The sequence below is a fragment of the Hydractinia symbiolongicarpus genome, chromosome 8, assembly GCF_029227915.1.
Source record: "Hydractinia symbiolongicarpus strain clone_291-10 chromosome 8, HSymV2.1, whole genome shotgun sequence".
NCBI classification, from domain to species: domain Eukaryota; kingdom Metazoa; phylum Cnidaria; class Hydrozoa; order Anthoathecata; family Hydractiniidae; genus Hydractinia; species Hydractinia symbiolongicarpus.
Window position 1 is genome coordinate 26,663,223 of NC_079882.1, and position 12,857 is coordinate 26,676,079.

The 12,857-nt window shown below is 34.6% G+C and overlaps 1 protein-coding gene across 5 annotated transcripts; it reads right to left on the bottom strand.

The window, feature by feature from the left end:
- Nucleotides 1-56: 56 nt before the first annotated feature.
- LOC130655929 (glutamate receptor ionotropic, NMDA 3A-like) lies at nt 57-10,474 on the bottom strand. 5 transcript variants are annotated; one of them, XM_057458746.1, is made up of 6 exons: nt 5,354-5,483; nt 4,150-4,509; nt 3,506-3,984; nt 2,341-3,235; nt 1,252-1,400; nt 57-1,061 (listed from the first exon to the last, which is right to left on the bottom strand). In XM_057458746.1, exons 2-6 carry the CDS (start codon nt 4,450-4,452, stop codon nt 626-628), a joined length of 2,262 nt encoding a protein of 753 aa, XP_057314729.1. In that variant the 5' UTR covers nt 4,453-4,509; nt 5,354-5,483; the 3' UTR covers nt 57-625. The 5 variants fall into 5 exon arrangements, with proteins under 5 accessions (XP_057314729.1, XP_057314728.1, XP_057314727.1 ...); XM_057458745.1 differs by lacking the exons at nt 57-1,061; nt 1,252-1,400; nt 2,341-3,235; nt 3,506-3,984 and adding exons at nt 6,478-6,641; nt 6,845-7,742; nt 7,885-8,360; nt 9,122-10,324 and having other exon boundaries at nt 4,399-4,509; nt 5,354-5,771; XM_057458744.1 differs by lacking the exons at nt 57-1,061; nt 1,252-1,400; nt 2,341-3,235; nt 3,506-3,984; nt 4,150-4,509 and adding exons at nt 6,478-6,641; nt 6,845-7,742; nt 7,885-8,360; nt 9,122-9,350; nt 10,331-10,455 and having other exon boundaries at nt 4,630-5,771.
- Between the last annotated feature and the right edge of the window lie 2,383 nt (nt 10,475-12,857).

Below are 12,857 nucleotides of genomic sequence, written 5' to 3' on the forward strand. Positions count from 1 at the left end.
TTTGTAGCCTTTTGAGTAACTTTATCTCTACTTGACTCTCTTTATTAAAAGCAACGTTTAGTCTCATCTGGCCTTCTTAATTTTCGGTGACATTAATAATCAGATTTGTTAATTACAATTATCGTGTCATGATGAAATAAATGACGAAATAAGTAGATGGTTTATGCTCAAGCACTAATTGCATAACTATTTTTTAAGGGATGGGAGAAGTTATTACACAAAGTAATATTTTCTCTGTTCGGTTTTCCGAGTTAGGAAAAAGAGTTTCTCGATAAAAAAAAAATAATCGTTAAAACAGAGAAAGATGTCCCTCTTTACACAAACTTTGCGTCTTAAAATTTATATTAAAATCTTAAAACACACACGAGTTATTAAATAATATGTTTTTGTCAGAAAGAAAACATAATATCTCTCAGCAACACCCTTATCAACTCGATCTCGTCTCCAAGACTTTTTTTTCGCTTTTTTATAAATCAAAAAAAACAAAAAGAATCCCTGGTAATGAAGTTGCTAACAACTATGATTAAGGAAGGTTACCATGGAAATAATGATGGAAATGAAAATTTAATAATAAAAATAGCATCGTCATTGCAGTTTTAGATTTAAAATTATCAAAGTCATAGATTTATTGCGAGACGCTTTCCATCTCTACTTCAATACCATCCGCATCTTCATGTTTTTGGGATGTTTTTCTTTTCGTTTTAAAGCTGTAGTAGACGCGTTCCAGCAGTAGTACAAACAATGAAACGCCATAAGATAGTAACGTAATCACTAACAATCCTCCAAAATAACGCCATGGAAATCCCTCCGCTTCATTCTCTTTTGTTTTACAATCTTTTAAAAATATCCACTTGTTCATGAGTTTTTTCATTTTTTGCGTTTCATGAATATCTAAGATGACTTGGGAAAAAATGTCCCTCCACTTCGAATGCTTTCTCACAGCAAACGCGCTAAACACGGAAACCGATTTCTCTTTGTATATTCTTAATTTGGAGCAAAATGGAGGCAGTGTTGTCAAGTATTTTAGGTACGTGTAATCAGCGATGTAGCCATCCAGTTCCCTGTAGCAAAAAAATTATTTTACACAGTATTTTCACTTTAAATCCATGTCTCTAATTCTTAATCTGAGTTGGTCTCGCCTACCTATAATATTGTGTAATTAAAGCAACGCAATCATTTGCTTTGTTTAAGATTAAGAAATTGTCTATTAAATTCTTATATTTATAAGAAATAATCCTTGGGCGTACGTACTTGTTTAAAATTTTTGTCAATGCGACAACGTCGTTAGGAACCAAATAATCTTTGAGGAATGAGTAAATTTTCGGTTTCTTCATCATATACAACTGGAAACTTGTATTGTTCATGACGCCAAATTTAAAATCCGTTGTTGGGTTCTTTATCTAAAATAAACAAATAAATAAATTACCAGAACAGAAAAAGTCATTAAAAACAACCTTGTTCCCAGGGCTCGTTGTTTTTATATTTTACCATATCCCCGTTCAGAATAAGAGAAAGAGGAAGAGTTCTTGGGTCAAGGTTGATTTATTCTTTGTAAATATTTAGAACACACTTAATAGTCCCTTCTTTGGGGCCTGCTAAATGGCTTGACGTCCTTGATTTTATCGACTCACAGAGTCGTTATGGCTTGTGGTTATGGAGTTCGCTTCTTAATCACAAGGTCCGTGGTTCGCTCAACAGCACGGGCATGTTTAGCAAGTGTCTTTACCACAGCTACGGGTTAACCCATGCTATTTGAGTGAAATTGGTTAGGTAATGCCGGTGTATACTTAATGTGTACATTCCAAACACAGGACCCACATTGATGTGGCTATATCCTGTATAAATAATCGGAATAATCGGAATAATAATAATAATAAAATAATAATAATAATAAAATAATAATAATAATAATAATTAATAATCAGCCAATTAAAACTAAGAAGAGTTAACGAGAATTATAAGTTATTACGTTCGGATATTTACAGAGAAAGAACTAGTCAGAGCATAAAATAAAAATCCTGCTTTCTTTGAGGGGCTTGGTTTACTTGTACATTGAAAGGAAAAGAGAATTTCCAGATAACAAGTTTTTAACATAACTTGTAGTACTTCTGATGTACAATTAGACTCTATAACTACTTGTGAACTTCGAAATTAATTGTCTCATATTTTTGTACATTGTGGTGTGGTTGATACGTTTTAAAAACAATATTGGTGGTGAAGCTACTACGCTTTTTTGTTTGTTTTAATTAATAACAGGAGAGTCGATTCTACTGGTGTCTACACGGAATGAATAACAATATTAGTGTGCGTTTCGTTTGGGAATAAATTGAACTCCATTACCTTTTCATCATCCAACCCTCTGAAATCATCAGCATCTTCGTAGACAATGTTACTTGCTGTCAAGTTTGCTGTGTAGGTACTCATAATGATCGTCATGGCGGTTGCGTACGCTATACATGGAATCCTACTGCCCCATCGTTTTGGATTTTTACCTCCCATGTCCCGTTGAAAGAGTAATCCTGATAAATATGTAAAAACCTCACGGAACTTGTAACGTTTTTTCATCTTTAAATGCAACAAAACATTTTCACAAATGTAAACTAGTAACGAACAAAAGAGAAACGTGATTATGATAAAAATGAGAAGCTCAAATTCCAGGTAATTAAGAAACACCCAATTCACCACACTCAGTTGAGGTGTTTTTGTTCTGCGAATTATACCATATGTAGACGCAAGAATCGGTTCAGTAAAGTCAACATACTTTGATCTTTCATATAATGTTGTTATACTTTGCAAGCCAATATCAGCCTTGCCAGTATACACATCTTTTATGATGCCTGTCCATGAACCGTTAACAAAACCTCCAAAAGTGTTATCTTCTACCATGTAAATCTCATAATTGAACTCCACCTTTTTCATAATGTAACTTAAAAACTCAATTATTAGGCCTGTACAACAGGACGTTCTGTATTTTAACTCTTCCCCTTTCTTTCTTTTAATTGGTATTTTACATAACAAACCTTTTTCACACAAGCCGAACTCTAAAACTCTGGCTGGTATTTCAATCACCAGAGGTTGGTATAACACTGAAGCAAATCTGATAAAGGGTTTCCCTCTTCCCTTTTGAGATTTCGGAGCATCGTGTTCTGGTTGTTTCGACTTAGAAATACGATATGTTTGGACTGCATTGTGGATAAAACTGTAAGCTTCATTGTTGGTGAAGTTCAGTTTAATACTAAGAACAGAAGTAAAGATATTCACAAAGTTATATCCATATGTTCGAAATTTTAAACAACCTAAGAAATGCAAAAACAAGAGACCATTCTTGTACAAATGTATCCTAAACTAGAAAGGAAGCAATTATCAACAATGCTTGATTTTTCACAAAGTGTTTTTACACAACAAGCTATATTAAAAGTCTCTAGAATGTTCCTGACATAACTTTATGCTCGTTGATTGTCAAAACAGATGATTATTTTCTTAATGTTAATATTGTACGACTTACCTAGGAGTATAAATGTTTGCAATTGTCATTCCTGCTATTTCTAAAATGTCTTCTTTCCTTTTAAAATCCATAACTGCTTCTTGAATATGAAAAAACGCATCCCCTCTTTTCAAAAAATGCTTTCTTCGATACACATGTACCCAAAATATATTCTTGCGAAAAAACGGATTATATTTACTGGCTGTGTCTGTAATAAAAGTCGCTTCTATTTCAGGTAGCATCAAAATTATACATTGAACCTTGATTTTTATAATTTGAGCATACAAATGATGTAAGTCATAGGCTGTTGTGTTTGTTATATTCACAACAAAAACATGCAAGGAAGATTTTAATCTGTCTTTTAATGTATTTGTTGATGATATACCACATTCGTTTGTAATAAGTGCAAACCTTTTAGAAAGAAAATGATTTAAAACTTCCTTGATTCTTTTTACCATATGTTGAAAGTTTTTAATGTAGCAAACTGAAGCAGGTCGAATCTAAAGGAAGGGTAGGATCTATATTATGCTTACATACGTTTTGCAAACCAAATGGTAGCAACTTCTCTAATTCGAATTTCGGTGAATTTGTCTGTTGATTAATGTACTTTTACAACCAGACATGAAATAGTTTCATCAGAAACCTTCCAACGAAATTAATCTTACCTGTATATCCTTCTCTGTTCCTTGGATTAAAAAGTATTCTCCATCAAAAAGTCTTTTTATAATATTCTCAAATATGTTTGGTGCTGGTGTTATGAGAAAAACCTCTTTGGGTGCTTGTTCAAATTGCTTTAAGATAAGATCTAAACTTGGATTTACTGAAAAAATTTCAACGCTAGTATTGTGTAATTGACCAGAAAAATAATAAGATAAAGATTTGTTATTGAGATCACTTGCAATTGAAAGTATTAAGGAGAATGTATAATGTGTTAGCGTTAGTAAAATGACCAAAACAGAATTCTTCATCTTTTTTTCATTTTCTTTTCTTCGAATGATTTTTTTATATTCTTTGCGTGTTGTTTCCTACGAACAAAGTTAAAAAAAAAGAAAGATCAATAAAAATTATGATATTAATAATAGTTACGCTTTTTAACATCTACTTGGGGTCTAAAATTTTTTAAAAATTGATTATTTTAGCTTTATATTTAATTAGTGTACTTTTCTAATAAAAACCTATGATTTTTTCAAAATGGTTTTTCATCGTATATTAGAATCACATGTTTTACCTTTCACCTGTTTACAATAACAGGCGCGCGAATATCACGTGATCCGTTTGTTGTGTATAAAGAAACTTATAATACTTAAGTGGATACATTTTAGCGAGGATTAAATTTGGCGAATTTCGGCAAATTTCGGCGAAATTCGCCAAATTAAATACCCGCCAAAATTTTAATAACTGAATATTCGCCAAATTTAACGTATTTTGCCGTTCGCCAAATCCCCGTCAAATTTTTTAAAAAAAGCGTTTTTTTTTAATGAAAAAAAGATAAATGTTTTATTCCCCCCAAAAAGAACTTTTCTTTATTGACAATGATAAAGAATAGAATTTTTAACTCCATAACAAATCTTGTGTTTATATATACGTTTATTCTTATTTTTTATAATTTGTGTCATTCGCCAAAGTAAATCTCCGCCAAAATAAACATTTTTTGTATTCGCCAAATCAAATCCTCGCCAAATATTCCATTTTTGTCATTCGCCAAATTAAATACTCGCCAAATTTTTTCCACTTAAGGTATTGTTTTAACAGTTATAGGTATAAACGGAAAATAAACGTTTTAAAAAGGTTGGGATAAAAATAACAGCATGTATTTCTTTTAATTAATAAAATATTGAAAGTGACAAAATGATATAAAGAAAGTTGTACTGTGATAGGGAAGTATCAAATGGTATTGACATGACGTTTCTTCTCTTCTCTTCTCACTCTTAAAAATGAGTAAATATTCTCAACAAGTAGAAGAATCGTGCAAAGTCCCACACAACAACCAAACACCACCAACAAACCGCCCACGTAACGCCAAGAAAATCTCTCTGCTTTGTTTTCAATGACATAACACTTGGGAATATAAAACCATTTGTTTAATATGTTTTTCTCTTTCTTGGATTCTTTCATTTTAAATATCGATTGATCGATTACTTTTTTCCATTCTGAATTGTGATGCAGAGCAAAGGAGACTTGCGTAGTAAGAGACTTCTCTTCGTACAACTTGAGGGTTGCGCAATATTTTGGGTGCGCTGTGCGATATTTTAGGTAGATGTAATCGCCAATATACGCGTCTAATTCTCTAAACAAAAAAATAATTTTTGCAAGCTAAACCAAATATGAAATAGCCATACATTTTGCTGCGTTCTTTCATACCGTGATGGGAGAAAAAAAATACACAGTTCTCGTAGCTTATTGCGCAATGTTTTTATTTTCATCACAACGAGGCGGAACATAAAGCATTTAACAAATCCAAAATGGCCAGAGTGAACGGATCTTGTGAATTCTCTATTACTTCTCATTTGAGAAATACCAATCAATATAGTCTTAACTAAAGAAAATATTCAGGGAAAATGTGAAAGTCGTATAGACTTTACTGTCACCCCTTCTTTAAAGTTAGTCGAAGCTGAAATCAATTCAATGAAGAATCAATTCAAAAATGTTTCCTAAATTGGCGTGAATATCATTTGGCGAGTGATGAAAAATGATTTTAGTTGAAAATTGATTCATATAGCCTCAAAAGGCCGCAAAATGCAATAGGTATTGTCCATTTCATCATCGATTATTTTGACGAAAGAATTGAAAAAATGTATAAATTTTGTTTTTAAAATTGGTATAAACGTAATAAATATAACAGAATGGAATATTTTTTTAAAGTTTTGCATGTTTTGTTGTAATAGAATTCGCCACTCTTGCCAAATTTAGGTGGTTATCATCCGGAAGCAAGTTATTTTTAAGGAAAAACTCACAACTGTCCCTAGAATATATAAATGACTTAATTTCCATACCCAGTGTAGACTTTTTCCATCCCAATTGCGTCAGATGTTTGTAAATGGTGTTGCAGAAAGTCATAAACTGAAAAATATTTTTTGGATGTGCTTCCTTTGAAAAACAATTCAGAATTCGTACCCTCTTGCACTCCATAAACGAACGAATTTGTTGGGTTGAGAATCTGAAATAAATGAAAATGGTTATTACGAACGATCACACTTTATTAAAAATGCTATCGATACAGCCATATCTCTGCAAGTGACTTTTTTTACAGTTTTGAATTAAGTTTAAACAATCTTCACCTGCAAAACTTCTTTGAGAGACTTTTCACATTAATACTGGTTAAGTGGACTTCAAAAATGGTAGGATTATATTAAATCAAACCTTTTCATCTTTTAAACCTTTGAAACTGTCGTCGGCACCCGTCATTATGTTATTTGCCGTGAGATTAGCCGTGTAAGTTGTCATAACGACCGTCATCCCTGTCGCATATATTATAGCTATAATTCTCGCCGACCATTTTTTGGGTGTTTTACCCAATAGATCTCTTTGAAAAACGAGTCCTGCGATGTATGTGAAAGTATCTCTGGACGAAAAGTACTTGAAGGCTCCCACAATAAGTACCGCATTCTCATATAAGAACGTCGTAATACACACTACAAAAAATGATACAATGATTGCAAAGAGAATATCAGCTTCAAGAAATTCGAGAAACTTCCAATTAACAATCTTTAATTCTTCTGTTTTAAATTTGGTCACAAATCCTAAAGATGACGTCATCACGTGTTCGGTAAATTCCACTGCTTCTAATCTCTGCTCTGTTGGTGTCAATCCTTGCAAGCCGACATCAGCTTTGCCATAGATGACCTCACCTATGATGCCAGTCCATGTTCCATTCGTGAATCCTCCATACTGGCCATCTTCAACAGCATACAGTTCGAATTCCACATGGATATCGTCTGCTATAATGGTGAATATTTCAACGCCGATACCAGAGCAGCATGATTGTCGCCAAAATGTGGTCCCTGTGGTTGCATTCTTCTCAGGAATGCGACAAGGGTGAGAAGCCTCGCATTGAAAATCTCTTTCTTGATCAAAAGCATGGGGTAGTTCAATAACAAATGGTTCGTCAATCAGCATGGCAACTTTTAAGACGTGATTTTCCTCCAAACAATTTCTTATATTTTGAACTATTTCCCTTTCTTTTTGTTGAAAAGAAATATCTCTGTTAATGCTTTGATTATGTTTTCGCACATATGACCACTCTTTAGTAGAAACTTTACTAAAAGAAAAAGGTTATACAGTTTCTCATTTTGCCAGGAAAACCCTTCACAAAGAAGCATAGCGAGATGACAGTTTTCCTGCCTTTACATAATAATGTATACATTAGAAAAATTGATAAAGGTTATTCAAAAGAAACACACCAGTTTGTTATATTCAAAACATCCAAAATTTCTCTTCCCGAATATGGGTTTAATTCGACGTCGATATTGTAAATGCAAGCAGTGTACATGTCACGCAGCGCTTGTTCTTTCATACTATTTGTAAACCAAATATGATGTGATGTATGGTCCGCTCTGGCCATGTCAAGGAAACGAACTGTATCATATGTAGTTGCCAGTATTAACACAACTTTCATCGACATTTTGTCTGCTGCTTGCATGACATAAGATGCATCTTGGGGGAGCGTAAGATTGCTGCAAAATATCTGTGAATAAACACCATTATTACTTAATATTTTTTCAAGTGATGTAACAATAACGTCATTGCATGGTTGAGTAAGTACGACAACGATTCTTGTTTCTTGTAGCTCGTATAAAATTGTGCTGACCATGTTACACATGACAGTTAAATAATCAAGTTCGTATATAACAGCGTTGTTGTTCCAACTTTGATAAACCTGAAGAAAAGTAAGTACACTTACCAGGTAGTCACGATATCTAAATATTTAATTTCTTCCTAAGAAACTAAAAAACTGTAAAGAACTTTGAAGAGCGTTATTAATTTAATTATATTAAAAACAAATTTTCTCAGGTCTAGATGGGTGCTTAAAAGTAATGCGAGAATTGAAAATAGATCTGTTAGATTTAAATAATTAAGGCAAATCTACGATTTTTTAAAAAAAATATAAAAGAATTTGCAAGCATTTGACTGGAAAATATGGTAAGTTAAACGTAAGTGGTTTTCATCGATCTTCTTCAGGATGTACACACCTTTTTATAGTACTTGTTGGTTTAAACCTTATGGTTCATTGAAATGACATTGTAAGCCTTAAATAATTTCAAGGTGATTCTTAATAATGCTTCTCTTTTGAGAAGAATGTACATTCAACCCTTAAAGCACCGGTCCCTGAAACATCCGGACTACAAGGTTTATAACTCCTGAAAACCAGATTGTCATGAAAAGTAAAGACGATAAATTGGGCTACCCAATGGTATCAAACACGGACCGTGTAGTGCTTACCCACCAAACGCGAAAAAAAATTTCCTGAAGTTGATCAGTTGTCGACTGAAAAAAGGGTCTTTTCAAAAGCGCGCTGCCCGCACGGGTTAAAATATGGTGCCTAATGATCAACCATTGGTTCTAGAATATTTTTAAATTTCAAAAATTTAACCTCAATGATTTTTACAAAAAAATCCCTAAGAGAAGAATACGTATTACCTTTACTCCATCAAAACTGTACGGTGCGAATATTTTCTCTGAAGAAGATAATTTCTTTACAAACGGATTTTTAGTTTGATTTATAAAATAATACACGTCTTGAGAACGCTCTATCGTGTTTATTATACCGTAGATGCTTGTATTGATGATGGAGATCTGAATATCTTCATGTTTGGAAATTAGTTCAAACTCTGCTCGCTTCATCTTGTCGACTATTACTGTGACTGACCTATTTTGACAATATAATGCGGTACCTTCATCAAGTATGCTGGTCAAGAAAACCAGTAACACATATAAGTTAATTTTCATAACGAGGTCACACATCTTTTAAAACCCGAAGTCATATGTATATATATATTTATTTCCTTCAACAGTACTTTTTTTATATGGAATATTTCTTTTACATGTTTCAGATAAATGAATTTATTTTAAAGTTTCTATAATATTGTTTAAGTTAAAAAACTATAAGCTATATACTTTTTATTGAATTATCCCATCAATTAAAATGGAGATGTTTTTTCCTCTGTTTCTCGTGTTATTGTTTTTTGCGATTAGTATGCGCGGTTATTTCTTTACATAATCTACATTTGTGGTACCTGTTTTAACGAATCAATTTTAAATGTCAAAAATATAATCGTATGATAAAATATTATGTTTTATTTACAAAATTCGTCATTTCAGAATTCTTCGTTGTTTAAATAAGCAGCTATGAGATGAAATATCTCATTCTCTTGTATGTTGCACAGCATTATTTTTTAAACGTTTGAGATTTCATAACACACACTAAAAGGGTATTATTTGGCAATTTATGTACTTTTAACAATTAACAACTTTTTTGAACTTTTGTACTCACGAAAATTCTGTGAGCAAAACTGAAACAATCTTTTTCGGCAACCACAGCCAGTTAAAAAAAGTTGGGAACAAAAATATTAACCATGTGGGTATTTCTTTGAAGAGGAGTGAAAAAGTTAAATATTTCGGGGTAAAATTTGATCAAAAAATGCAATGGGAAGAGCACATTAATGATGGAAAAATACTAATTAAATATTCTAAAATTAGAACCATTGCATCTTGTTTAACACCTCGCAGAAAAAACCTTTTAATTGACGCACTCATCATGCCATATTATAACTACTGCTCCTCGGCATGGGCTTGTGCCACCAAAGGTAGATTGGGAAAACTAGAAAAACGAATAAAATGTGTCCGTACCTTTCTTGGGAAAGAGAAGGAATATTCACTGAAAATTTACTCATCAAAAACGATACCAGAGATAGGGAAATGTTCGTTCTTGCACAGTCGCGCATACACGCCCACAGTCAAGCACTACAAATCCGGTATCATACAGTGCTTAACCATGGAACTCAAGGGGTAAACTCCCTATCATGCAGCGTTGAGTAGGGGGTAAGTCCCTAATAAGTGATGACGTCATAAAAGCATACAAATAGGAGTAAATTTCTAGCACAGGGGGAATTCCCTAATGATACTAATAATCATCAAAAATCAACGCATGCGCAGTAAGGAGGGGAATTCCCAACTTGCTCTGTAATCTTCGGACTTTGTTGAAAGTATATAATAAAGATGAGTTGGTTTCACAGTATTCCGGACCATGCCATGACGCAAGACATGTGCAATAAGGCCGTTGAGGAGGATTTCTAGATGTTCGAATATGTGCCGGATCAATTTAAGACACAAGGCATGTGCAACAGGGCTGTTGAAAAGAATCCCTACCTATTGAAGTATGTCCCCAAAAGGTTCAGGACGCGAGACATGTACCTCAACATATGTCCAATTTGTAGGTGAGAAATCTTCTGACCTTGTTGGAATGATATACAAAATGGTACTCCGTTACTGGTGCTCTGTAGAACTGTGCGATGATAACATAGGCGTCGGGTGCCCTATGAGATACAACCCCGTGCAAGTGAGTACGACGAAATGTGGCTTTTATCATGCCAAGGAAAACATGACTGGCCATATGAGCGATGGTGGTGAATATGTGTACGAGGGCTACTTTTGTAGTAATGCGTGTGACCTGGCTTGCGTGGATGAGCGAAGGGTATATGACAGGGCGTATGAAATATCACTGTGGCTGTTGAAAAAGCGCTACAAAGGAAGACCTGCTCCGGATTGGAGACGCTTTAAAAGATTTGGGGGTGACTTGACGCAAAAAAAAAAATTTTTGGCATTGGCTTGAGACGTTATCTTACAACTACGTTGTAAGATAATACCATATTAAATGTGCATTAACTGTAAATCAAAGGTAAATATATTTGGAACTGCGGTAATCATGACTTTTCTAACCGGCATCGGCATCTCCCTGCCCCTTATGGCCCTGGCATTAGTACAAGAATCAGATAGGGAGAAGGAGAATGAACGGAAGATTCAAGCCCTAAATGATCTTCTTGAAGACTATAGAGTAAATGGTGCATTGTAAAGACTGTGAAGGGGTACTTGACGAGTATGATAGATGTACCTGCGGACGTAGGTTTGTGGTAAGCGGTAAAATGTTATGCTGGTACTGCTACCATGAATATACCATATAATGGAGGTGGCTGCGTATGTATAATGACATGCAATTCTCTGCAGTCGTTCGAAATACACAATAAACAAGATGCTACGATTTGAGAATGAGCTTGTCAAACCTAAATTATTCTACTCATTTGCTGCTACATTTACAGATATAAGCGATATCAACACAGACTACCTGACAGTGTCGGATTCCATTCCTGCTAATGGGGGTAAAGATCAACGGTACATAGTAGGTTACCATACACGAGAACTCGTAGTAGCCCTTGGAGTAAAAACACCAAAAATCTACTTCCCACATAAGGTCACCCGGTGTAACGCCAATGCAGTACCAGCAATGGGTCTTCATTTTGAAGAGTATCCTGATTGGGTTGCAAGGTATCGCCAAATCTGGTCCAAGATTAAAGAGCTGATATCTGAGCAATTGACGACGGAGCCTGTGAAAAAGGACCGTTATGTGAACGCCAAGCTTAAATACTACAAGGATGTAATCAAAACTAAATCCCACAGCATTCCAGTACCCTATGAGTCCTGCCAAGCCAGTGCCATCCTAGCTATCTCATCAGTATATGTGCAAGGTAAAAACCACTACCCTCAGGTACACATCACAGAATGTAGGTACCAAGACTTCAAAAAGGAATGGTTGCTGCGTGAGGATTAAAAACCATATATTTTATAGGCCTTGTGGACCTATGAAATATATATGAACTAGGGGCTGTAAACAGGAGGTGTGTCTACATAGTTCTTGCATACTGTACAGATTGAAGTGTTTTTAAAATCTCATTTTGTCCCTCTTGTCTTCCCTTCTCTCGGCCCTTCGCAACTAGCTGGGCACGCTCTTGTTCATTAATGGCATTCACGATACGATTAAAACGCTACCGCATCTGTTCCCTCAATAGAATATACTTTTCTTTCTCTCAAGAGATTAGGCTGTACTCATAGTCCCTGATTTTTCATTTTCTATTGCCTTTGAGATGAGATCAACAATAGATTTCAATTTCAAATGGGCTAGTAGCCTTATACCTCTTTTTGAGGCGTTCGGGAGACCGGCATGGCTTATACCAGCTGAAATCGCCCCCCCCATGTCAATGGTCAGGGGGACTCCTAGGCTCCGACGCTTATGCCAGGCAGCCCATGATCGCAGAATCGTACCCACGTGTTATGCATCTTGAATCTCTTCGCGAGTCTGTTCCGCTCCTTAATCTCATTCCAC

What these genes read in the sequence shown, in the direction of transcription:
- LOC130655929 (XM_057458745.1), bottom strand. Translation starts at nt 9,445, where the DNA reads ATGTGTGACCTCGTTATGAAAATTAACTTATATGTGTTACTGGTTTTC. An exon ending in ACAGTTTTGATGGAGTAAAG is followed by an intron (nt 8,361 to 9,121) that starts GTAATACGTATT and finishes ACTTTTCTTCAG; the next exon opens with GTTTATCAAAGTTGGAACAA. An exon ending in GTTTTGAATATAACAAACTG is followed by an intron (nt 7,743 to 7,884) that starts GTGTGTTTCTTT and finishes TTTTTCTTTTAG; the next exon opens with TAAAGTTTCTACTAAAGAGT.